General features: G+C 43.0%; 1 protein-coding gene across 3 annotated transcripts in view; it reads right to left on the bottom strand.

Annotated features, from left to right (window-relative positions):
• The window catches only part of numb (NUMB endocytic adaptor protein), a 42,989-nt gene that overhangs the window by 4,200 nt on the left and 11,766 nt on the right, over positions 1-27,023 (bottom strand). For 2 of the 3 annotated variants that reach the window (XM_067614963.1, XM_067614965.1), the window contains exons 2-8: positions 13,825-13,961; positions 9,568-9,642; positions 3,959-3,991; positions 3,138-3,212; positions 1,519-1,659; positions 564-768; positions 80-379 (exon numbers count right to left, since the gene is read on the bottom strand). In XM_067614963.1, the coding sequence (XP_067471064.1) occupies positions 80-379; positions 564-768; positions 1,519-1,659; positions 3,138-3,212; positions 3,959-3,991; positions 9,568-9,642; positions 13,825-13,950 (955 nt within the window). In that variant the 5' untranslated portion in view covers positions 13,951-13,961. The remainder of the gene's footprint in view (positions 1-79; positions 380-563; positions 769-1,518; positions 1,660-3,137; positions 3,213-3,958; positions 3,992-9,567; positions 9,643-13,824; positions 13,962-27,023) is intronic. The other variant, XM_067614964.1, reaches the window with a different exon arrangement.

Raw genomic sequence — 27,023 nt, 5'->3', positions numbered from 1 at the left:
GGCAGTCGTACTTGAAGATGATGTGAGCTGTGTAGAAAACCTCAGGACACAGACGGTTGGGTCAGGATCCTGGACTCACCTGTGTTCTTTATGGGGAAGTCAGACTTGCGCTGCATGGTGGAGGGCAACTCGTTCATGCGCAGCGACAGCTGTCGTTTGAAGGGAGAAGTCTTCTGACTGAGTGCTGGGAAACCTCTGAAGGAGCCCTGCCTGGCGAGAGCCTCGGCAGGTGCGTGTCTGCGAGGTATCGCCTGAGGTCCCAGGCCAGACATGGAGAGTGGCGGGGAGGACGAGGGGGACGGGGAGCCTCCTGTCTGGTGGGCTGTGGGGTTTGTCACACTGGTGCCTGAGTTCCCAACAACCTTTACATCTGTCTCAGCTGTTAGAGAAGGTTCAGACACACAGAAAGTGAAAGGTTTCTTAAGTAAAATATTCCAAATTTGGCCAAACAAAAGAAGCAATGACATCACTTGGAAGTGGGAGTATAAACAGAGGTTAAACTGGCCGACTCATTTCCCAGGTCAGGTCAGTAACAGTCTTTTGATGGGACTAAAAATACAGACCTTTTTTAGCGTCCTGTAGCTGCCTCATGACTTCCTCCCGCTCTGCCGCCTCTGTTGCCGTAGTAACACGAAACGAGCCCTCGCGGGTGAATGTGGTTCTGTTGGCGTCAAAGGTTGCCGTGACCCCGCACTCCTTCTCCCGTTTCTGTTTTCGCTCCAGACAGGCAGCGAATGCACAGCCCACAGCGTGACTGAGACGCTCTCCCTGAAGACAGACGATGAAAAGAGAAAGTCTTACGGATGTCTGCGGTTCAGTGAATCATCTTGTGTTCATTCATCAGCAAGAACACTGACCTCACTGATGGTGGAGGCATGAAATTAATATAATGGTCTAATTTACACAAACTCCCAGCATAGTCATAGTTATAGTTCATAAAATGTCAAAAAAAACATCTTGAAAAATGTCCTTTGTGATTTCCCAGAAACCTCAGGTAACATTTTCAAATGTCTTGTTTTGTCCGACCATCAGTCCAAAACCCAAAAGTCCTCAATTCACAATGATACAAACCTGAGAAAAGCAGCAAATCCTCATGTTTAAGAAGCTAAAAACAGGGAATGTTTGATGTTTGTACTTGATAAACATCTTATCAATTACCTGATTATCAAAATAGTCAAATAGGCAAATAATTTTCTGTCGGCTGACATATTGTTTTGGTAAACATGTATAAGATTAAACCTTTTTGAAGGCTCTACAAGGTAATTCTGGCAACTAAGATTGTCTATGATGAGATTTTAATTCTTTGGGAGAAGGAAGCAGCATTATAACTTGAGTATCACTTAAGATTAGCATCAATCAAAGCATACAGGTTCTTTTAATGTAAATTATACTTAATTTGCATTATGTTTTGTGTTCAAAATGAGGATATAAACAGTATCTATCAATCAGGTTTTACAGCAGGTTTCCTCATCTCTCACTATTCACATACTGTGATGAGGCTTTACAGTAAGTTCTTACTGAGTCTTTGATGGCCATGAAACAATGGCAGATCCAGCGACGTGTGGTCCCGTCCCTGCAGATGTAAGAAAACGCCCTCTCAAAGTTCCGGTCTGGAGCGCAGAACGACACCTTCTCTATTGTCTGGTCCAGAATCAGGTCCTGCCAAAAGTATCACCATTACCTCGTTATCATAAGGTTGAAAACTAGGGTCAGAAGTTAAGTGACTCGATTGAGCCAATTCACAAACGTGGGCTGAATGATTGCATAGTGAACAGTACTTCAATGAGAAGGCCTGACTTCAAGTGTGCTTGAATAAAACTACACCAGGTCCAGAGGCAGCAGTCTGCACCTGACCCTGCTCTCACCTAAACATAACCCTGACCCTGCTGGAGAATTCCTCATTCAAGGAGGCTTCCTGTACTTTTTAACAAAACAAGATAGACTAAAAATTCAAAATGTTCCCAATTTCTAAAGAATTACAGCACACAGCCCTGTTAGATGAGCTCAACTGTAACCCTTCTATAGATGGGACACAAAACACAGGAGCTGTGCTGGTTATTATTCACTCTTAATCTCATCATTTGGTTGTTACATTGTGTTACAACTGATTCAGGCTGGTGGGACGTGTGTGTTGTGTAGTCTGTTTATTGTATTGTAGTAAAATACTAAATATCAGCATAACATTGATTCGTGTGTTTAGTTTTCCTCTTAAACCTGCAGTGCAGAACATTTGCATAGAAATGAATGTCCGTTACACTCAAGCCCTTGCCAAACAAGTTCATACGATGCTGATTAAGCCTATCACTGCCAGATAAATCTCTGTATTTCACAGTATACAGTTTTAAAATCTCATGTCTGGCGTGACATTCCCGCGCTGGCCATTTGTCCGTTACTCATGCAGCTCTTCTAGACTCACCAAGTGTTATAGGACTGAATGGATCAAATTCTGATAGTGAAACGAGTCATTTCACAGGGGTTGTGTGACGCTCACAACAATTTATCCACCGTTTTACAGCTCAGTAGATTACGGCCAATATGTACTGGTCATTGGGTATATTGGGACAAATCCTGGTGGGCCATCAAAAAATACATTTTTGGGCTGGTGGACCATCAACAATATATCCATTTCTACCAGGCCTTTCTGTGTGCCTGTCATTCAGGGTGGGCCCTGAATGACAGGATCATTTATCACTATGTTTATCACTATGTTTCAAATTTAACATTCCTCAATATTTTCCATTAATAAAATAACTTGTCTTGGCAGAACTCGATACCCTTTTTATTTCTTTTTATTTCCCATCACTGATTATCACACATGACTCAGTTCTCTGTGGGTAATTTTACCGTCTATAATATGTTTGATGTAGTTCTGGTGCTTTCCAGCAGGTGTCAATCTAACATTAAATGTGATACTGTTTACTTACATCTACTCCTGCAGGTGCACAGAGTACATATTTCCAGAGAGGGCCTTTTGGAGGTCACTAGACCAGAAGTATGGTGGCTTCACTATCATTATTAATTGCTCAACAGCTTCCGCCTTTAAAGCTGCTAAAGCCAAGTGAACTTCCTCTGACAGCCCTTTCTTTTTGATCAAAGTATTTCCGAGGCCATGATAGAGGACTGAAGGGACTTATTACCTTTGTTTTGTCGTCTACAACACGAAGACCATCTGCCGACACCCATAACACAGCTCGCACCGCCTTCTTCCCAGCCTGCAAACAAAACACAAAAGGGACAGGGACGAGTAAGAAACGAGGGAACTTTCCAGTCTTTCCATACTACCCAAGATTACTTCCCTTTGTACCATTCCTTGGTACCTATTCATAAAAAAGTCAACAAACACACAAAGCACACCTGTAAATAAAGAGAAAGCACCAGGTCAAAGACACAAGAGAAGACATAAGTCTGGAGTTGCTGTTCTGAGTGCTGTGCCATACAGTAGTACCCGAATTTTAATCAAAGAAACAAGAAGGTTGGTATGAGAATTGGTGCAATGATGCAGTCAACAGTGGTGGTCCCCGTTGGTTAGAATAACAACAATAAAACATTTGTGTGTGCACAAAAAAGCAAACGTTCATTCACACAAATTGTTCATTGTTCCATTCTTGGTTCATTGAAGAAGGAAGAAGGTCTGAAGGGAGAGAAGGCACGCCTGTTAATAGAAAAAAAAAACCCCACTCACTCTCTCACACACACACACAAAAAACACAAAAAAAGTGCCCCGCCCGCACCTAAACCACCCCACCTAGTCACAGACACATGCATCATTGTTTTTGTCTCGCTCCAGACAGATTTCCCCGCTGTATGTGTGTGTGTGTGTGTGTGTTTCTTCCAGCCTTCAGTCGTGATCAAAGGGTGAGGTGTTACGTGAGAGGAGGAAAAAATAATAATAATAATAATAATAATGCTACTAATAAAAAAAGGAAACACACTCAGACACACAAAAGCAATAACTTACTTTTGCAAAGAATCCTTTGAAGAATTTCCTGTCCTGGAAGTGGATGTGGTAAAAGGGAGGGTGGGTAAGAGGGATGGAGGAGACGGGGGGAGGAACAAGGTATGAAAATGTTACCTAGGAGGTCTAAAAATTGTCTGGCGCCCGCAGGGAGGGATATGATTTGGGTTTTGTTTGTTTGTTTGTTTTTTTCGTGGAGGTGAAGCTGGGTTATGAGTGAGCGAGTGAGTCAGTGAGTGAGCCCCGAATGATTCCATACTGATAGATGTTTTGACGGGTGATACCGTGGTTGTTATTGTCTTTATGATGATCACTGTTAGTACTACCCACACTGGAAGCCAGTAAACCACATTACTGTTCCCACCACAGCCCTCGAAAATAGCAGGAAGTGACACCCCAGAGCGTCTCCCCTGCCGAGCCGCACATATCAGCAACCGGTGACTTCTTCTGTGGTTTATGTAAACAAACCCTAAAAAAGACTCCAGCAGTCCCCGAGCTAAGGCAGCACCCCGAGCTGCCTGGACAGAGGAGATAAAGATGGCAGAATGTCAGGTGTGTCTGTTCGTGTATGTGGAGGGGATAATCCCAAATCCCATTTTATTGTATTTCCTCTGATGCCTACACTGAGACTTGGTCATGCCATAGTTGTTCAGCAGACAGAAAAAGACTCCCACGGACAGCAGTTTGACCTCTGAGTCAAGCCTGTGACTGTTGACCAGTCAGCCAGAGTCAGGGGTCAAGTTTAGGCCACCGTAACCACATAAAGAGACCACGACCAGACCCGGGCTAGTCTTAATCCTCCCCCTCCCCTTCACTCCCTGCGAGTTCCTCTCCTCCCCATAAGCTGTAAAAAGGAGTGCCACTCTACTCCTGTTACACAGCCATGGTGGAGACGGCACTCCAAGCACCATGTTAATGCATGATTTAATGTGTTAACCAGCACTGGAGATTCATCTGAAATGAGCTAAGCGAATGTTAGAGTGTGTTTGTGTGTTTGTGAGAGACGCACACAGACATGCAGATGATGGTAATGCTTGCACAGCTAGTATTAGTATGCTAAGGTTAGGGGAAACATCTCTATAGGGTTGAGATAACTAGAATGGGGAGGCGGTGTGGGGGAGGGGGGTTTGAGGTATTTCTCGGCAACACCACAATATAAACCTGCTTAAAAAGACAAAAAAATGTATAACACCAACAAAAAAGTAATACAATATTCAGTTATTTAAAGTGAGTTGGGATGAAACTACAGAAGGGGAAAAAGCTTTCTGGGCAGAAAGGATAGCTGAGTTTTGAAAGATTAAGGTGAAGCCAACATGGCAAAAATGAAACAATTCAAGCAAGGAAACTCACTTTCTAGCCAACAAGCCTTACTTCTGTGTTGATATGAAAGATTAAAAAAAAGGTTTAGTCGTGCATACTTTGCCTCTTTTTAGTAGACAACCTTACCACCCACAGCCAAAACCTTTTAGTGGTACAACCAGTTGGAGGCTTGCAGTAATACTGCAACCAAAAAACAATCCCAACCACCAGCAGGATGTGATACAACCCATCACAGCTTGTGTAACATATGTCACAGGCCTTGTGCAATACCTCACACCATGCAACATTTACAACTAACTCGTGAGAACGATCCCTACTATGAGAGAGAATGTACATTATTCTGGACAGCAGAGATGTTACTTTACCTGACATGTTATGTAGGGATCTAAAACCTACCACCCTGCAGAGTAGCTGTAAGGAGGAGGATGTTATTCAGCCTATACAGCACATTTCCCAGTGTTAAAAATAAGTATTTCATTTTTTTTAGTGGAGTTGAGCTCAGGACATGACTGGGAAGTTCTCTGGAATGAGTGAGGATTTAGTTTTGATTTATGTTGTTTTCTACATTTGGAAATATCTCTAGCTGGGGTGGAAAGGCATCTGAGGCAGCTTTTCATACCATGTGACACTGCAACCCCTCATTGAAACCTCAAGCTTATGAGCACAACATCTAACGGACTTAGATACCCTGTCAGTGTCGTGCCTTGAGGCTACTGGGTGTTGATGTACAAATACAATTGAAATTCTTTCGGCATGTCAGCATCTCCTGGTGGGCTGCCCCACCCTGTCTACACAGAGGAAACACTCCTGGTCACTACGAGCTCCCGCGTAACTGAGAAAACATTCCTACTGCTGGAATACAGAATACACCTCCGACGCTGGGCCGCTGGCCAACAGCAGCAGGAAGTGATGTCATGATGACAACGCAAAAGGGCAGGTTGGAGGTTGATGGTGCCGCAGTGCAGCCTCCTCCTCCTCCTTCACCGTCTCCATCCTCCCCTCTGAGTCACAGGTCGCGGAGCTGTGAGAGAACTCTCATTATGGTCCCAAAGGCTGCTGGGAATACAATGGAGTCAGCTCAGAGCAGCGACTGTCACACACACACAAACAGACATCGATTGACAGCTCGATCACCAACACGCACCCTCCTGCACAGGGCTCACACAGGGAAACCTAAACACACTTATTTACACTTTCTTCCTACTTATGCATCAGAGAGCATCAGCTCTCTGTTCTTCTTCATCTCTCTTTCTCGCACCAGGACCTTTAAGTACTGAAGCTGCCAGATTGTTTTGGTGAAACATCATCCTCTCATCAGCCCAGACCAGACATTAAGTGCCCACAGGTGTGGGACCTGGTTCCTTACCAATTTAGTTATTAATTCCTGGAAATAGAGTTCACCAGTAAGCAACATTAACTCACATTCTCTCCACTAGCATGAACTGTATTTGTTGCCAGGCAACAGTTAGCTTATTAAAGAGTCAGCGAGGATGAACTGGGATCTATCAGGGCCTCGCTAATTGTTATCTGTTTAGAGAAAGGTCTGGTCTTTGACATGGATAACTGGCAACAGGGGCAGTCAAAGCAAGACTTGTCTGGTGGATGCAGAGACTAGCTGGTGCTGGTCAGGGCAAAGACATGTTGAAGAGAAGATGATCACACACTGAACTTCAATGATTGTATTGTATAGCAGACATTTCATCCACACAAGTTCAGGCAAGTGGTTTCGCTCTATTTTTATTTTGTGTGTGTGTGTGTGCTTGATTTGGTGTTCACTTTTAATTGTTTTATTTCTGTATTTTTAAAATGATTTTATCATGTTGATCAGTTGTTTTTATGCTGATGTTAAGCACCTTGAACTTCCATTGTGCATAAAAAGTGCTATACAAACAAAATTGACTTGATGTTTGTTCAGTGCAGCCTTACTGCCAATCCTCTGCACGATTTACCCCAAAGATCGCCATGACAAGCAAAGAAGTTTAATTTTTGTAAAACTTTCCTAAAGACTAGAAATGCTATTTTTTGTGTTGCTGTGAGTTGAGACAGCAGGGCGGGAGAGGGAGACACTAATACTCATGTGCAGTGTGTTACACAACAAGGAAGCAAACCCAGGAAAGAAAAAAAAAACCTCCAGTGGATGAGCTCATGGGAACACGGTACAGTATGCATTTCTCACAATACACTCCCTGTTGCCAACCAACAGTGATCATTTTCTGGCATTTCCTGTAAGGTGAGCCTTTCAAGCACACAGGTAAGATGCCCCCATCCAGACCAGGGTTCAGTTGGATAAAGGCCGCTCATAAACTTAACAGGTATATAACTGTTCACCAAACACGGCAGCAGTTACATCATGAAATTCAACTACTAATGTCCCCGTTTGTTCAGGAAAATAACATGTCAAACAGGACGTTGAAATGATGCCAGTCTTTTTCTCGTTTTGAAGGTGGTAAATGTTAATTTCCCACCCTCCTTATGAGCACAAATCGATAAAGCCATGCCTGCGCTGGATTATAAATCAGGCCTCTGCGCCGTGAGGAAGCGAGAGAGCGGAGTAACAGAGGAGAGAGAGGAGGAAATGTCATTAGGTTGAGGAGGGTCAGACAGTCGCGGCCTGCAGGAGGACGGGAGGCAGAAGCACCCGCCTCTTCTTTTGAGTTGGCTCCATTTTGTCCGCCTTGTTAAAATGACTGTAACTCAATAAGACCTCACAGCCTCGGGCTCTGTGTGCACCATGTGACCTCATCAAGCACCAGTGTGTATGTGCTGCTGTGTGTGTGTGTGTGTTTATATAGGTTCAACTTTTGTGCATTCTGCGTCTGTGCACTAAGGATGTATATGTTTGTGAGTGTTTGATTTTGTGTGTCTACGATGCCTCTGGGTGCACTTCTTCCTGTGTGTTTCTGTCTGTATTAATCACTCGCCTGTGAGCCCTATCTGAGCTTGTGTTTTAGATGTGTGTATGCTTCCGTGTGCTACGAATGTGTGATCAATGTGTGAGGTTGTGAAATTACGTGTCAATTCACACACACACACACATACACGCCGCTATGGGTGCCTACAACAGGTGCATTAATGTGAGTTTGAAAACAGTGCTGTGTCGTATTTGTGTTGTGGTCACAGTAATGTACGTGCTTGTACTTTTGTGTCTAATAAAAATGGATTTGTATGAGTTCTATGTGTTCACATCTTATACCAGAATGTGTCAGTACATGTGTTAGTCCTGCTCCTGCGTGTTCTCCCATGTGTGTTATCTAACTTCTGTTTACTGTACTGCTCTGTTATGGAAATTTTAGTGTACTAGTGTCATTTAAATTGCAAACAAATTATGAAATTAGTCTCACGCATGTTCTACAGTATAATCATACTAACAAATGACTCTCAATAGCCTTGAACAGCTCACTGAAGCAGACTATGCAAAATGACTAAAAGGGTCTTTGTATTATATTTAGTTTCTGATGACAGGAGAAACAGGGTGTGAATTCTCTACAAGCCTGACTCATCTTAAACTGAAACTGAAAGCTAATAGCAAACACTTCAAACAGGAATTTCATAACCTTTATTGACACATAATTCCAATTTAGCTATGTCCTGTGATCCGGCTATGATGTGCTAATCCTCCTCAACAGACTGGAATCCTGATCATACAGAGACAGATCCCTGAGGCAGACCTGCCGACACCAGTTTGGCCCCGACTACAGAGAATCAGCTGCATTTACCCAGAGGAGTTTATGACCTGGGTGGGGTCTTGGCAAACAACTGACAACATGGAAAAGCAATTGCTCCACAGTTTCCCCCCTTCCCTTCCCCTGCTCCCCAAACTGGAATTTGTTCTTTTTACGCAACTCTGCCGGAATCTACAGGAGCAGGAAGTACATGTCGGCCTATCTGCTCTGGCTGAGAATGTACGAGAAGAGCGAGAGAGAGGAAGAGACGCTCAGAACGAGCCCTGACACCCATGGAGTTTGTCTGAGGGCCACGCTGGGTGGAGACCCTCACTGACGAATGGCGACACTGAGCCACGCTGAGACCTCCGTGTACAGAGAAAACTGAGCAGGAATAATCAATGATGAAAAACTAAAACATCATACTGACGAATGGATGAGGGCTGTCTCAAAATGTGGAAATGTTAGAAAATGTGAAACCTTAGAAAGAGTCAGTAGGATGTTGGTAGCACAGAGGAGGAAAGTATGGAGGAAAAGATAAGAGAAAGAACAGATAACAAGGAAGTAGGATGTCTGGTATTTAGCGGCCTCTTTCCTGGAAGTATGGAGGGATATTCTAGAGAAACCTACCGTCTTCAGGCGCTTTACAGCATCCTCGCAGATGTGCATGCCTCGAGACTCCTCCACCTCCACATGTCCCAGGTACTGCAGGGTAGAGAGAGGTAGAGAGACAGAAAAAGTGAGTGAGTGATGCTGCGACAAACCTTTCCTGAGGCTATCTCTACTGGAGTTTAAGTAAGGCTACAATAATAAATAGTGGAACGAGATTGGGTATTTAAATGAGTCCAGATCGTCTAATATCCCCTGGTGAGTTGGCACCAATGATTTATACACCCGATTAATTACCATTTTGAGGTCATTCTTAGTTCAATTGCTCCCTGGTTGGCTCCTGATTTTGTCCATGGAGAAAATGGAGAAACATTTTACTGAGAAACATAAATGTGCATTTGGGCAAACGTAACATCAGGTGTGTGATCCTGTGAGGGAGTGCTTACATGAGAGAAATAAAACAACAGTGGGCAACAACAACAACAAGCTGCTCTTCACCTGCACATGCAGCCAGATAATTGTTTTGAATTACAGACGATCCCAGCTGAGAGCTGCTCATCACAACAAGACAATTCAGATCAGGTAAGGAAATGCTGTCAATGGGAGAAAACTGACTTTGAAAAGTTTGATTCTTCTGGTATGAACTGTACATGGTGCGTGCAAGATGGCAAATTCCCCCCCCCCCCACTGTGGTCCTCCATGGCCTCCTGCAGCATATCATAGCACTGACAGGTTGCCTCACCTGAAATAAAGACTGCCTCTACTAACATTTAGAGTGTAAAGAACAACTTTATTGCGAGACACCACAAGCTTAGTTAGTCTCACAATAAAGTTGCATCAATAATGAGATTCTACAAATGTTGCTGGAGTTCTGGCCTCTTCAAATGATTTCCCTTCTTCCTGCACCTGGGAAATTGTGCCAGAAATCCCTAAAGTGCCTCAACAAACATCATTATGCTTAAAAATATATAGTATAACATTTACCTTCTGGGAAAAAAGCTGAGGTGCTCTATCACCATTTATGCCACGTGTATTTAATGACTGAAGAAATTGTTACGACCGTCATCTAGTTACTAATTAATCAAGTGACAAGATGCATCAGGAACTGCCAGTGAATGATCGATTACATCATATGATTGCTCCAATTACCAGTTTCCTGGGAGACACCCTGTCCTCCGATCATGTAACAACCCACATCAGGAATAACTTTGACATCCTGCGTGAGTGGGATTAACTGCAACTGAATGAACGGAAAGGCTGCCCCCCTCAAACCTGTCTCTCCCTCCCTCCCTCCCTCCCTTCTCCTTCCCTTCTCCCGGATCTGAAGCAGCATCACACCCTGCTGTGTGTCACTCCAGAGTCACAACCCTGACCGCCGCAGAAGCCATTGTGCGGCCTGGAGAGGAAGTCCTTACCCTTTCCTTATAGATACACATAGAGCGAGTGACGCTGACCCATGCCTGACACCCCACCCTCTGGCCTTGCTATTTTGAGAGCGTGACGCCACAGCTGTGAGTCACGCTGTTGGCGTACAGTATTGGAATACACATAAACACACAGAGATGTGCACGAAAGTGTTTGTGTACTTAGGACAATACCGATGCAAGGAGGTAGCTGTGGGTTAGCAAGGACAATGAAAGCAGCAGCGCTGCTAATAGGAGATCAGCCAGGAGACGAGGCTGAGGTGAGATGAGTAAATGCATGTGAGGCTCGCAGTGTCACAACAAATTCTTCAGTGTAGCTTCTTACTCCGTCCTGTTAGAAACTAGCTGACAGAAACAATCTGGGGGCTAAAACATTCAAATTTAACAGACGCTTCAAACTGAAGCAAGGTGAAATATTAAATCACTTCGACAGTGTGTTTGTACATGTGTAGGTTAATTTTGATACTGAAATGCTGGTTTGCTTGTGGGCCCACTCCAGGATTAGTTCCACTTGGTACTAATCCTGGAGTGGGCTCGGATTAGATGCTGTTTATATATCATGATATTTGTATAATCGTGCTGTAACTGCCAATGCAGGAAACACTAAGTGCAGTAACTAACAATAACTCGCTTGAATTCACATTCTGTAAACATTTGAAGCGGCCAGTGATAAGGAAGACAAAGGTCAAAAGAACAGACAGTACGAGACAACACTCCTGTACCGTTTGAATATTCAGCTTTTATCTCAAGCACAGGGAGGCGTTTCACATGCAGATCAGTATGAAACCATATCAATATCTATTAACTGAAGTTCGCTTTGTTGGGTGTAAATCCTCTGGATGGAATCCAGACGGATTCCAGGAATTAATTCAGGATATTGGCCATAAATCAGTTTCAGCAAATAATTCTGTCAGATTCATGTTTTCTTTCTCCATGTGTGAATAACTGCAGAAAACAAGCTCACAAAAAAATTGCAGACATCCATTTCCATACAAATAAGTCTGTGCAGTTAAAACTTACCAAGGACATATAAATACATTTCTCTCTCATTTGCTTTAGTGGGTAAACAACATGCACAAACAATTTAATCTCACATCCATCTTCAGCCTTCAGCAGTCTCAGAAGACTGACATTTCCATATTTAAAAAGCAAGTCTACATTTTTTGACAATCACCTTGAAGGATGAATAATTATCTGTCTAGGCAATTTCAGCTTGAAAACACACATATAAACACAAATGCTGCTTAATATGACACACCACTCAGACTGTGCTCAGTCAAGATGTAAACATTCAGTGCTGGTGATGGGTGAATAACTGGACTTATCCTCTGCCTGCCAAGGACACTATGTAGTAGTAAGAAGCCCCGAGCCAGAACACTAAAGCTTCATTTCATCCCGTCTTTAACACCACCACAAAGTCTGAAATGCTCCTCTCTTTCCCACACCACTTTACTCCTCTCCACTACTCCACTCTATTCGTTACTCTCTTTAGTGCAGCAGTCAGTGATCATTTCACTGCAACTATTCCAACCCACACACAACTGGGCTCCTCTGAGGCACCTAGAGCGGGAGACAGGGAGCAGGAGGGGGGAGGAGGGATACAGAGGAGTAGCATGGTAGGTTGCACCGACACGATGAAAGCCAGTGCAGAGAATTTAAAAAAAAAAAAAAAAAAAAAAGCTAGTGGAGAAGTGTGTGTGGCTGCAAAAGTACAAGAATGAAAGCATGACAATCAGGTCTACAGGGAATGATACATTTCACAATGTTGACCAGGACCTATCAAAAATGGTCTCTGTTGTAAATTTAGCAAGGTACTGGCTCATTAGAGTCAGCCAATAGTTGTTGTTTTCACACACTTAAATAGTGATGTAGGAAGAACATTTTTACACAAGAAAAAAGCCAACTTTAAGGAAATCTCTTGACCAGATAATATCTAAAAATCTCCAAAAAAAAAAGATCAAAGTGAAAGTTAGAAAGTGGCAAACAAACTAAAGGTGAAAATTAAATGTGTGTGTGTGTGTGTCGTGGGACAGCTTAGAAGAGATCTTGAATCTAGGGCGTTTCACACTCTGGGACGTGCCAGGTATTTTCAATTCCCCTTCTAGCACAAAGGAAACATGATGAAGCAAACACACAGGTGAAATCAAACCATAACCTGTACACTTGCTTATGCACAAATCAAGAGCCTCGAGAAAAGCTTTCTCTTTCCTGACTCTGACGTTTTCAATTCTCCTTTATCTTGAGTGAGGTGAGCGTTCGGACTCGTGATGAGAGGAAGCGTACCGTTGCGCTTCTGTTTGCAAAAGTGGAAGGTTTTGTTGCCAAAATACAGCAAAGTCTACACTGCATCTGCAGCACAGCAGGTCCAGTTTCGCCATTTCTGAAGCACTGAAGCTATATACCGTGTGAGGTAAGATTCTGTGCGTTTAGCCTGCTGAGTAGTGTGTCTTGCACTGCTCCATTGCAGTGTCCCTGCATGTCCTTGAATTATGTTGTCACCTATAATGAAACGTATTTTTATTTTGTATATTTTACTTGGTGTTTCAAGTGGTTCTGATTACTCCTGGGCCAGAAATCAATTGCGCACACACACATCCCACAGGTTTGGAAGGCTACAGCAGATTACTTTGCAACCTAGATAAAAGCTGTGCTCACAGTCTCTGAATGCTTATGATTAATCACAAGCAGCGTCCTTGGGGAGCCAAGCGGCATGCAAGTTTCTTAGAGGTATGAGTGCGCCACAATAAGGTCAAGCCTGCACTCTGTGTTTGAGAGAGTTTGTGTGTGTGTGTGTGTATGAGGTTTCGTGTAAGTATGTGTGTTTTTTTGTGTGAGGGAGAGTGTAGAGAGTCACCTTGACTGCAAAGCTGCATTTGCCGCTGCGGACCGCCTCCTCGTCTGTCTGCCACTGGTGCGGCCGACTCGACTCCGGCACGTAGACGTCTTTCTTCCGGCGGAAGCTCTGCCGTAGCTTATTCATCGCTGAGCTCCCTGTGAGTGGTGAGAGGCACTTCATTAATCCCAGGGTGAAAATTGGGTTGTCAACAGCAGCAAAATAAAAAGGTGCAACACTGGCTGGAAAGTTGGGAGGTGTTAACAGCAACAGCAAAAAAAATATTAAAGGGGACTTTTTATGCTCATTTTCAGCTCTGTATTTTTATTCTGGGACTCCACTAGAATAGCTTTGCATGATTCACAGTTCAAAAAACTCCTTATGTAGCTGATACTGGCCCTTTATGCAGCCCCTCAGTTCAGTCTGTCTGACAGCTCCTGTCATTTTAAGGCTCCCCTTACGATAAGGCCATTCTGTCCTGATTGGCCAGCTTTCAGGAAGCCTAGCGAGGAGCAGCACATATCAGAGTCCTGTTAAGTTCCTGCTGATGAAAACCCACGTCCGGCTTTTGCTACTTCTATTAAAAGCTTTTAAATGACTAAATAATGGGAGACTTTTGTTGAGAATTTATAGGAAATGAAACGTGTTCACCACAGAACTAGCACAGCTTCGTTAGCGGTGCTATTCTTCGATAAATCAAGTTGAGACAACAAGATATGGAGATATTTGGATCAGCTGATCAGTTAGAAATAATGTAGGAAGGAATAGTACAAGCATAAACAGCCACAGTGATGATAATGTTTGATGAAGAGCTGCAGATGACCAGCACACCTCCAGCAGGTAAACAACTCATTTTACTTTGCAGTGCTGTGTAATGGAAAAACACTCACAGCGTGCCAGTTGGGAGCCGATATAGCGATTTGTGCTGGGCTTTACAGTCAACAGAGCATTTAGCGTGTTTAGCTCTTAGTTTAGGCATATTGTGTTTGTCCTGTCTTGTGAAAATAATAACAATGGCTACCCTTGTCTGGAAATCGTGGGTGGGGAAACAAAGATGGAGGGGCGGTTACAATTTCAATGAAGCCTCAAGTGACGTAAGAGCGGGCACAAATCTGAATGGCTTGTTGAATCACATGAGTACAGAGCAAGCCAGCCCACACCAGACTGACTGGGGGGGGTCTTATTAGACAGTCTGTGTGTTAGTAGGCACATCAGAAACCCAAATGTATATGCACAAGCACTGAAACAGTGAGTTTCTCATAATATGTTCCTTTTCAGTAATAAGATTTTGTAATGATGGGATATTTAGTAATTCATGTACAGTCAATGGTGTACGCCAACAAAAAAATGAGTCAATTTCCTGTGTTTTATAACAGACAAGAACATTGGTGATTGTGTATAACAACGGTGCAACACTGCTGCTGTCACACCTCCTGTATGGTGTCTGTAAATAGGGATGCTTTTAACACTCACATTGATGTGCAAAGACATACACTGATGTCTCTCTGACTCACAGGGAGGAACAAAAGAGTCGGAGCATGAGTCTGAGTAGTGTTAGGGGTCAAGATGGCCCAAATAAAAGGGCAATAGAGGACACTGAGAGCAGTCTGCTGCTTGTACTGACAGGGCTTTCTACCTGCTAAATTGTACCAGGGGTGCAGGATTACAGCTGAATGACAATCCTGATTATTTTAAATCAACAATATTTGCACAGTTAACAATCCACATCTTTGATTTAGATTTTCAGACCACTTTAATCAATATCTTGACATCTGCAATCAGGTTTCTGGGGAGGAGTTTAGTGAAATGTTTCCAACCTAGATCAGTGGTTCCCAAACCGGAGCACTCCTTATAAAGACTTTTTCTGTCTGTCAAGGCTTCACTGACAGGCAATTACTTTGCTTGTTTTTAATTCATACAAGGGAAAAGAAAGTCAGCTCACAGAGATATGATGTTGGGAACGGAAATACCACACTGAATGCACTATTGCACAGTGATGTATGTCAGTCTCTCCCCCCAAAAAACAAAAAAAAAAACCCCAGCAAAGAAGACCTGTCTGTAAAGCTTTGAGCAAAGTAGCTTTAACTGCGGTCTGATTTCGGTTCTTTTTGGCTGCCAGGTTGGGTCTTCTTCTCAGACTGTGTTGAGGACTGAGATGTGTCAGCATTACTTTGAGCTTTATGTACAGTAACAGATCTTTATTGCTGCTACGCATCTGGCAAATCCAGCAAGCCGCTGAGCATTTTGTTTTACTAAGACGACCACAAACCGTGAGCTGTCAAGTCATCAGCTGTGGCAACTCCACATTTAACAGGATTTTTATTACAGTGATTTTGAGATGTGTTGCTTATTTAATCTGTTTGATATGTTTGAGAACTATGATAAAATGTGGTTGATGCAAATATTGTCTTGTTTTTTTAAACGTGCAATAAGGAAACAATTAGTGGATCACTGCTCTCAATCAAGTGGAATTAAACTGCAACTGTAATTTACAACTGTAGACAATTATCACAGCAGTCATGAAACGTACAGCTCACTTGATCAATAATATTATCACAACAGTTATTGATCCATACATGAAAATTTCTCCAGCGTTTTAGGACTCTTAGGGAAGAACTGTTCTTCTCTAAAAATCCAAAATAGTTGAGTTAATTAAGCTAAAAGCACTACATTTAAACAGCACATGTATGTGTTCTTGGCTCGGGGAGGAGATTATCAGACAAAAAAAAAAAAAGCAGAGACCCAATTAAAAGTTGCTGATCCAAACTAGAAGTGAGAGGTGCATCCAGCATCGAGAGACTGGCTCACATCTCCCCAAGCCAACTCATAACTGGGGACCAGAAGTCATTCAGCCATGCAATTCCGACTTTTAACACGTGAGCAGAGCATACTCCTCCACTAACAAGTTGGACCCACTAACTTTTGAGCTGATGAGGATCTGGCGGGATTAGAGGCCTTTAATCCAGGAGAACTGACTGTCCGCACACACACACACACATACACACACACACACAAGAACAAGACGCAACATGGCAACGTGCACCTACACACATGCTCACAGCGACCACACACATATGCGCCTACTTAACTACACATACACACACACACACACAGGACTGAGCTGTCTGTTTGCATAATGAAACCTGTCCTGTGAGCCGATAATGGCTGGGGGTAGAAAGTGGGTTTGAGGTGAGGCTCTCTTATCTGTCCGTGCCAGGCTCCAGCTCTGTGGGCAGCTCACAATGAAGCTTTCAGCCCTGACCAGGCCACAGAAACACACATAAAACACATCAAACTTCCTTCTGTCACTAAAGGGGAGGACCAGGAGAGGACCATGGACTCACAAAACATCTCGAGAGCCTGAATACGGCACGTGCAGTAGTATATTTGTCGCACTTCAAATAGGCCGAGTGCACATAAAAAAAAGACACAAAACAATGTTCAGCCTGGCTATTTTACAAGCTACATATTGTGAACTAAGCGCACTCAGTCTAAATGACAGCCGGTCACTTGGCCAAGCTTGAAAACCATCAAGTTCTGGCTTCAGCTGGTCAGTTTTTTACCTCCCTTTTCCACATCTTCTGTAATAGAAACTCTGGCTAGTGTGTGGTACAGCCTCTCTATTCTACGGTCTGTTGTCCCTGGCCTCACTCATAGAAATACAACCATGACCGCCGAGCCATGCTGTAGGTAGAGATACAAGTTTGCAAGGTCTGAGACTCAGGCAGAAATGACAACTAAAAAGCTATAAAGCAGGTGCTTGGATGTGGGCAAGTACCTGTTTTATAGTAAGAGCCAAATAATCTGCAGGTGTTATGACTGACCTGACTCTTGTGTGTAGCGTATGTGTGTGTATGTATTTGTCCGCGCACATACACAAGCGCAGGTTGTAGCCTGCAGTAGAGTGAAGTGTTTGAAAACAAGACGACTGAGTGAGAGGGAAAAAAATATTGCTTCATCTCTCACTCCCGCGCTCTCTTAACACACTCGTTTATTTAGGTCATATCATGTTTGGGCTCACTGCAGTGCCAGTGACAGGCTGCATGCTTCCAGCCTGCAGAATGAAGAGGAGGAGGAGGAGGAGCAGGAGGAAAACACATTTGTCTGCTCTAGAATGTATGCAGCACGTCGTCTTTTGGTGCGACAAATTACAAGCGTTTTGTTTTACAATATGCTGTGTGCTCATTTTGAGTCGATGTTGTCACCTTGAGTTCACTCATTATATTGTCACCAGACACAAGACACCGCCCTGTGATTCAAGATGTGTAAACAGTGCTAGTGTTTCTTCAACACCTCTTTAAGTAAACTGGTGTTTTTGATCATGTAGAATGATACTCAGGGAAGCTGTACTTTTAGGTAGGCAGTGTTTTATAAAACAGGCATTATGGTTTTGGGTTTTTTTTGTTTTTTGTTTTTTTTTATAGCCTTCCCAGATTTTGAAACAGCTGGTTTTGGATTGTGTAAGACAAGTTTGCCAACTTGAAAACCACAGATTTTCTGCAAGTAACTACCAAGTGAAGGTTAGTTTTAGAGCTGCAAAGATTGATGATTTATTGATGAATCTGTCTCCTATTTTTTCATTTAATCAATGTAGTAGGTCTAAGAATTCTCAGAAAACAGTGAAAAATGCCAGAAGAAGGAAACATCTCCAAATATTTTACCCGACCAACAGTCCAAAACCTAAAGATATTCAATTTATGATATAAAAACAGAGAAAGGCGAGAAATTCTCACATTTGAGCAGCTGGAACCAGAACCAGATGTTTGGCCTTTTTGCTTGAGACATTATTCAAAGCTGTACTAGTTGATGTTTCTTATACAAACACTGGATCAAATGACTACTTGTGTGTGAAAGGCGTCACTCGTAGTTATTAACACACTACAAAGCGTTTTAGCATCTTTCAGCTCACTGTTTTGGTTTGCCGGCCTGTAAACTGCAATCTCATCAACCTGTTTTTTTCCAGTTGCAGAAGGCATCAGATAAACAACCTGTGCACTTCCTGCACAGCACCATATGACAAACAAACCACGTTACTAGCTGGCGAGCGAGCTAAAGAGCCAGATATTTCCCTCAAGGGTTGGAGGAGACCAAAACAGACCAAGAAGCTAAGTGAATATTCATATTGGTTCATAGTTTGCGAGGCAGCTGGATTCAAAAGATCACGCGAGAATCCTTCTCGTCAGGCTTCGAGTCATAGTTTGTGTCCGAACCGCCGATCAAACCGTTGCGAATCCAGCTGCCTCGCAAGGTAAGATGGTGATAGACGGTGATTAACAGATGGTTCATCCAATCACCTGCCAAGTATTTTTTTTTTTAAGTGCCTGTTCTTTTCCAAACAGTTTCCATGGACGACTTCTCAGATGGTTCTGTGTAACAAACCATCTGGCGTGTCAGGTTATATCGGTTCACCAGGTGGCCAGAAGAAAATGACTCCAGAAGAATGCCAATGTTGCTCTGTCTGCTGGATGTCGATGTGTTTATGTTGTGTTTACAGCTCATTCCTTGTTTCTTTAAGTCATTTTTTCTTGTTACTATTTGACATGAGGGCTTTCTGCAGAAAAATATCTCCAAAATGGCTGTTGGTAAAATCTGTGATGAAGCAGCCTGACTCTCCAGCGCAGAAAGAAGACATTTCCTGCCAGGAGATCTCATTTTGGAAAGAATCTCTGAATTCATCTTGGGGACAATCAGCAGTAGAACAGTATTAGTCTGGAAATATTATATTTTTTTGTCTCGAAGGCCAGTGTTGGTCCATTAATGCCACATGGTTTTTTTTTGTCTCGTCTCACAGCACCCTACTAAACTCACCTTCTAAATCACTTTATACTTCTGCTACTGCCAGCTTACGACCCACACATACCTTCTCTCCTGAGTCCTGCAGTATATAAGAGAGACAAATAAGGAGAGAGCGAGAACGTAAGAGAAAGCACATATATTCATGTGCGTGGGAAAGAAAGCTGCGTCTGTGTGTACATGGTGAATGTTTGTGCTCAGCCAAGCGTATGCACCTGAGTAGTGAGTTTACAACTATTTGCAGGAATGTGACATGAGTGGTGCTGCCAAAATGTAACATGTTCAGAATGAACAGTACCAGAAAGTTTGAATCCCCGTACAAGACGACACTCTAAAAGGGCCGAAGTGCAGCTTAAGGCTCCTACTGAAGTTCTTGTCCTTTTTAACCCTTGATCGCCTTTCAGACTGACACAATGACCCGAGATAAATCCACATTTACCAGTGACCTGGATCACCAATTTTTAACTTTGACAAGGCACACAAGTTGCAGACTAGTGTGAGCTTCAAAGCAAGAATTAAAACACATTGCACAAATCTTCTCCAGTGCACCAAGCTTTATTCACAAAACTACATTGGCTACCTTGCCAACATCAAGGTGGTTGACCTGAACTTTTACAGATCATCTGACTTGACTCCTTGACCCGGCTTTGGACTTGGGTTTAATCCTGGTGTGATACTCTTAGCTTTGGTGTGAAAAGGGTGTCTACTGTATATTTAAGTATACTTAAGTCTTTATAAATTCTACCTTCATGTTGAGGGTTATTATGTAAAACCTGCATGTTGATTCCAAGTTTAAAAACTGCATTAGAGCTGCAACTAACGACTATTTTCATAATCGATTAATCCAACGATTATTTTCTCGATTAATTGATTAGTCGTTGGGTTTATAAAATGTCAGAAATTTGTGAAAAATGTCACTGTTTTCCAGAGCCCAAGGAGATGTCCTTAAATGCCTCCCAGCCAACAGGCACCAATCCAAAGACATTCAGTTTACTATCGGTGAAGAAAATATTAAGTCATATTATATTATATTCATTTGAGAGGCTGGAAACAGAAAATGTTGCCTTTTTTCTAACAAAATAAAAATAATTAATAGTAATGAATCGATTATTGAAACAGTTGGTGATTCTTTTTCTGTTGATCAACTAAACTGCAGCAAAACACTTTAATGAACTGGTCAAGTATGAAGACTCAGGCAGTGTGGGCCAGAAGGAGCGAAGCACAAAATGAGCAGTGAAGGGGAAAGTCTGGCTGTGTTGGCCTGCTGCAGAGTGTCGGGGTGAACGGGTGGGTTGGTATGGGTCATGTGAGGTGGGTTTAGCCCCTTGTTTGGCCATGAGCCAGAGAGACGAAGACAAGGAGGGAGGTAAAGGTAAAGGAGACGAAGATCGAGCGGCAGATTCAGACGGGGGAAAGGTGACGACGAAGAAAAGGAAGCGAGAAGTCAAGGTAAGGGGCAGGAGGGAAAAGAGCGAAGGAAGGAAGCTAAATAATTGAGATGGAGAGGAGCAAGAGGTTAAGATAAAGATAGAGAGAGAGAGAGATAGCTGAAGAAACTGAGGGGTAGGGTCGGAGGATTCAGCACATTTTCCTTCAGGTTTGTGTTTATCTGAGGCTCATTAAAAACAAGCATCATGTTCTTCACTGCATCAGTATGTCTTCAAAATATGTTTGGAAGTGAATTCTAAAAAAAATCCAATCGATGAAAAGTTATGACCTCGAGGAGGTAAATAAAACCTTGCAGTATAAAATAAAGTAACAGCTTCTGACTCTGGCAAATACATCACAGAGTTTATGATCATTGTCGGCATTAATGGCAACAGTACAAAGAAATACACCGGCGATGTCCTTTCAAGTGAAGCAAACAAACACAACTAAATATAAATGGAGTGACTTCTAAATTTTGCTGTTTGGACCTCATCAAAGCAATAGCAGATTCAAAGGAACTCTGTTTATTCCCATTGAGAAAAGTGAGCCGCGCTCCTCATGCAATAAGCAATGTTGTGTTTTTGCACTACATTTTGGTTTACTGGAGTTACTTTCCATGAAGAGTATTTTGCTCTGCCTCAGCAATGTTTATTCTGAGTCTAAGACTGAAGCTTTTTTAAAGAGAAAACTTCTCTGTTAACAACAAATATCCCAGCATTACGAAAGTATACCTATGTTTATATAAAGGGTATAGCCTGACCGAACAAAATAAGCCAGATATGAAGGGTACTTGCTGTCCAAAAGCACAAGTCTAATCATCAGAGAATTTTACTGACTGACAGCACTAAATCATGTCAAAAGGAAACATGTCTGCTTTTAGAGCCTCAAAAGTAAAGCTATACTTAAATGCACTTTGTTAAAACAACAAAAGGCAGGGAATAGAGGATAGAGAGGCATAAAGGAGATTGAGAAAGGGAGGGAGACTGTTGAGAAAAGGCGGGTGGGGAGGTAAAGGCTTTGGTGTAGGACAGCAAGGTCTGAACCCTGCTGGAGCTGTCACATCTCCTATAGTGTGAAGCCGTGAGGATCTCTGGCTGTTCTCCTACCAGCACTAATGAGTACAATTACACAAGGACCATTTATACTCCGCCTGTGTCCATATACACAGAAACAAGCAACAGTGAATGACAAAAAAAGCATGCAACTCTCTCAGGACTCTCACATGCAATATCATCAACATGCTCACTGGACAATTACGGACATAAGGGTGCACGGAGCCAACTCTGGTGGTAATCGCAGAGAGAGGGTGCGAACGTGAGACAAAAACAGAGAAGACACACACACACACACACACACACACACAGGATCAACAGAGACACAGACAGAAACAAAACTAAAGAAAAATAAGAGAGAAAGAACATGACTTTTCCCCTCAGTCAGTGTTGTGCTGCTGCTCGGGACATAGAGAGGGATGGAGGGAGGGACTGCTGCTGCTGGCTGTAGATGTAACAGTATTTGAATAATCTCTCCAGGAATGGAAAACTGATTAATCCTTGCAGAAGGATCCTAGGGATGAGTACAGCGGTTGGGTTTCAAAGAAGAGATAGAGGGAGGGAGGGAGAGGCTAGGAGAGCGAGCGAGCGTGAGAGAAAGAGACGGAGAATGAGAGAGAATGGGCAGCAATTAAAGACAAAAAGGCCTCACTGTCTCCTTTCATGACTTGCCCCACCACTGTGCCAGCCGATACTCTTCATCCTATTTTATACTGCTCTGCTCAGGGAATTACATGTTATCTGTGTCCAGCCTGAGTTTATAGTTAGAACACAACAATGAGATAGGATAGCCTCAATCAATAAGGCCAACCATCCATAATGCAAAGCATGCCCGTCCGGCATATCTAGGCTGAGCCCTGTTATCGGGGGAGCCGGCCGACTTGAGGTGATAGTGCCTCTGTTCTGCTCCCAAACGGCCATATGAAGAGAGAATTTGAAAAATGCTGTTACCGTGGTAATCCAATTTTCCGGCCCCGGTTTGTGGCTTGGCATGCTTATGTAAAAAAGGGGGATAGAAAAAAAAAAAAAACACAAGGAGAAAATCTGAAAGTGCATCAACATGAAAGCTGGGCACACAAGTGAAGAGCTGAGAGAACCCCGATGTCTGGGGGGAAGCTACCAGACCAAGATCAGGGTCAAATGTCAGGAGGCCACAGTAGTTCCCCAGAGATGCATCACAGTGATTTGACCATCTCCCTTCTGCTTTCAGGCACCCTGGTTGGTAAGTTTATGGTGACGACAGAGGGACATGTGTTTGCCAGCCAGTCTTTTGGTATTTTACAAGCAATAACTGCACAGTAAATACAATAAACTGACCACGATTGCAATTGAAAAATTCACAACGGACATGTAACGTCGTTGCTCAGGGCACCAATCAATTTAATGACGGTCTGATATTGACATTCAATATTCAAGTGCGAGAGAAACAAAGTGGGTTTGGGCATCCTGCTGTTCTCTTTATTAATGCTAACCCCTAAATGTAATATTCTGGGTCACATGCATCAGCACAGTTAATTATTGTATCACATTTGCCAGGGGCATCAGGAGCAGTCTGGCCCAGACAGAGCTAATTCATTGTCATTATATGTTTTCAGTAGTTGCATGCTGTCAGTACTAAATAATTGGTATCTGCTGAAAATGTGCAGACCAGAGTGTATTTCTGTAGCTCTACCCAATCTGTGCTCAGTTGTTTTCCGTCCAAAAAGACAGCTTTCCCGACAGAATCCGATTTTTTTCAGAATAATCAAAAATGGAGACAGCTTTGTCTTTGTCTAGAAAGCCAAATTTGGTCCAGGTGTCTATAATGTAGGCTGCACCGTGACAGACAACTTAGTCATGGTCATCAGAGAAACAGTCAAGGTGAATAACCATCAAGAAGTCTCAAAAACTGACAAGACTGCTAGCAATCAAATGTTACTGGCATGTTTTTTTTAAATAAAATGATCTGTTTATGTGCTAAAATGTTATGTACAACAAGGAGAAACACTATAACATTTGGACATAATTTTTTTGACCTGGTAAGACAGATTTATTGATACATTTGTGACCCCATTGTCAGGATCACTCCTGCCTTCATCATAGCCTATTACTGTAGTTGACTTCACAAGGTTGTACATAGCGTAACTACTACTAAATAAAACAATGCACAATAAAGCAGCCTGTCCGCGCTGGTGGAAAGAGAGACCGTCAGTAAACAGTCCAACTCATTGCCAGCTGCTCCGGCTCAGCATGCCGCACTCTCTGCTTCAACGATCTGTACACTCTGAACCATCAGTATCACCACAATAATCACAATCTCCTTATTTGCCAAGTACAGCGACGTGTCTTCGAAGTCATCCACACAAACAACTTGACACCAGAGCTTCACACAATGATAGATGAAGAGATGGATGCAGAGCTAAGAGACAAAGTGCAAAACAAACTATAAACAGCAGACTGCAATGTCTTGACCTGCAATATAATATGTTCTTTGCTGCAGTCTAAAACTGTCCATGTCAGCTAAATGTAGAAGACATTACTAGCTTGAGAGCAATCTGAAATAATAAAAATACTGAAACATGACTAAGTCAGCAGGAAAATAATAGTTTTTCTATTCCTGAAAAGCCAACTATTTTAGGAGATTCAAGATGTTCAAAGGCCAGAAAGAGAGCGATGACGACCTGGTACGAATGGGTGGAACTCCATAGAGGAAGGAAACGGTGGGAAAGGGAATAGAAGTGCTGGCTACTGTTTGCATGGCTCACTCACTCCCTGTCTGCCACTGAATCATTTCAGAGTCCTTCAATCTGTTCCCTGCCCCCAGCGAGACACGATGACCCTCGTTTCCTGAGAACACATGACCGACCGGGATAAGGGCTGAGACAGAGGAAGAAAATTGGACCCAGACTGCTGCACAGGGAATATTGAGTTGCTCTTCTCTCCAGCCACCTCTACTGTGCATCAGTATCTATGGATCTCACATGCGTGTGTGGTCATGCTTCTGTTTGTGTGCATGTATCTAGGAGCGGCCAGGCGTGGTATTAAGGGGGCCCTGCCCGACAGCAAGTCGACCAGCCAGCTGGCCATTCAAAAGGGAGAGCCACACATCACTTCGGGCAACAGCTGAGGCCACATTTAAACAGCCAGGGCAGTACCCTGGCACCGGGGAGTGGCAAATCCATGTCACTGTATCGTCTCCCCTCAGGCGTGCCCCGGCCATGATTCACAGACTGAATCAATAGTCAGGGTCCCAGCCTGGTTTCCACCAAAGGCCACACAGGGCATCAAGGAGGCATCCTTGGGATTTATGTCCCTTGCATTTGCCCCTAAGTAGCATTTTTGTAATTGTTTTAAAAAACTTCCTTCCAGAGGAGATGGTACGCCAAATAGAGTAGAGCTTCAATTAAATGAATAGACCTGTAAACAATATAGTCATGCTGTGTAGAGGGGCTGCTGACTAAAAGCACTGGCCTGCTAGGAGGGGTTTGATGTAGTGGTCTAAGTGCCCCAACTCCATCAATCCTCGTACCTCTTTACGGCAGACTGCTGCTGAGAACACAATAGGTACCCACTCATGTGGCAGCCATGGGCTGTGAGAGTTTGCACACTGGCTGATAAAGTGGCTGTTAGTTTGTACACCGGCTGACCTAAAACAGTTATATGTTCTTTATTCTTCATCTAAGAAGAATCTAGGGCTGCAACTAATGATTATTTTCATTATTGATTAATTGTTATGTCTATAAAATGTCAGAAAATTGTGGAAAATGCCAGTTTTAATTTCTTACAACCTTTGTTTTTTTCTGATCAACAGGCCAAAATCGTAAGATATTCAGTTTCTGATCATGTCCTTCTGTGTAAAAATGTATTTCAAAGTTCATCTGAAGCTAACATGAATCTTCAGCTGTCCAAATCAGTCAAATCAAGTCAGTATCTTTCAATGTTACAGTCTTTTTAGTGCCAAAGTCCCTCTTTTTGTTACTATACTTCCACCGCAACCACCACTTACATTGAAAGCACATTGAAGGGGATCTTTTACTGGTCAGTATGAACAGGAGGAATGATTACAGCAATGAAAATCTCTTTCAGTGTTCATATGGGCTCCTGACTGTTTTTTTTAATGTTGTGTTCACACCAGACGCAAAGCAAATTTTCTCGTTCTCTGCTACTCTTGCGAGTTTGACCGTGGGATCGTTTGCGTTTATTCATCCCAAACAGCCAGTGAGCAACGACAAGCACCCACTAGTCCCCACCTGGACAATGGGAGCCAGCGCGGTGATGCTACTGAAGCTCAGCCTGCCTGCCATCATGACGGTTCAGTCCTCTTGCTAACAACAGTCATACCGACACAGTCATACTGGTGTAAACAGACGCAAATTCGCGTCTTTGCATTGACTTAGTATGTAATCTTGTCACGTGAAAAATTTACTTCACGTTCTGTGTGAACACACCATAAGACAGACTTGAAAAATTGTGAACCTATTCTTTAAGCTCCTCAGAGGCGATCACTGAGTGAACTGCAACACATTGTCTGCTCTCTAGAAGTGAACTCTGCTGGGAAACTTTGAGTAAACCTCGGAGCAAAAAAGCTACTCATGGAAACCATGTTTACTTTTTCCCCTTGACATCACTCTAGTTAGACACACACACACACACACAAAGCTGCGGCAAGGGGAACACACAAACAGATGTGGATAAACTCACGCCTGCTATACACCCACAAATACAAACACAATACACACACTCAGAAAAAACAATGCTGATGAAAAAACACACTCACGAGTGAGAAAGATGACAAGCTTCTTCAAGGCCCCAGAGCCAAATTGTCTCTTTTATTAAGCTTTAATGTTCTTGTGAGAAGTAAAGTGCTATTAGAAGAGTTGCAGAAAGGAGCGGAGATCAAGCCAAATACTACACATTGAGTATTCTCCCCGAGCACAGCTCTGACCTGAGGAAACATAACCACTGTTA

Source organism: Thunnus thynnus, chromosome 16, assembly GCF_963924715.1.
Source record: "Thunnus thynnus chromosome 16, fThuThy2.1, whole genome shotgun sequence".
In the NCBI taxonomy this organism is placed as follows: Eukaryota; Metazoa; Chordata; class Actinopteri; order Scombriformes; family Scombridae; genus Thunnus; species Thunnus thynnus.
This window is presented reverse-complemented; position numbering and strand designations above follow the sequence as displayed.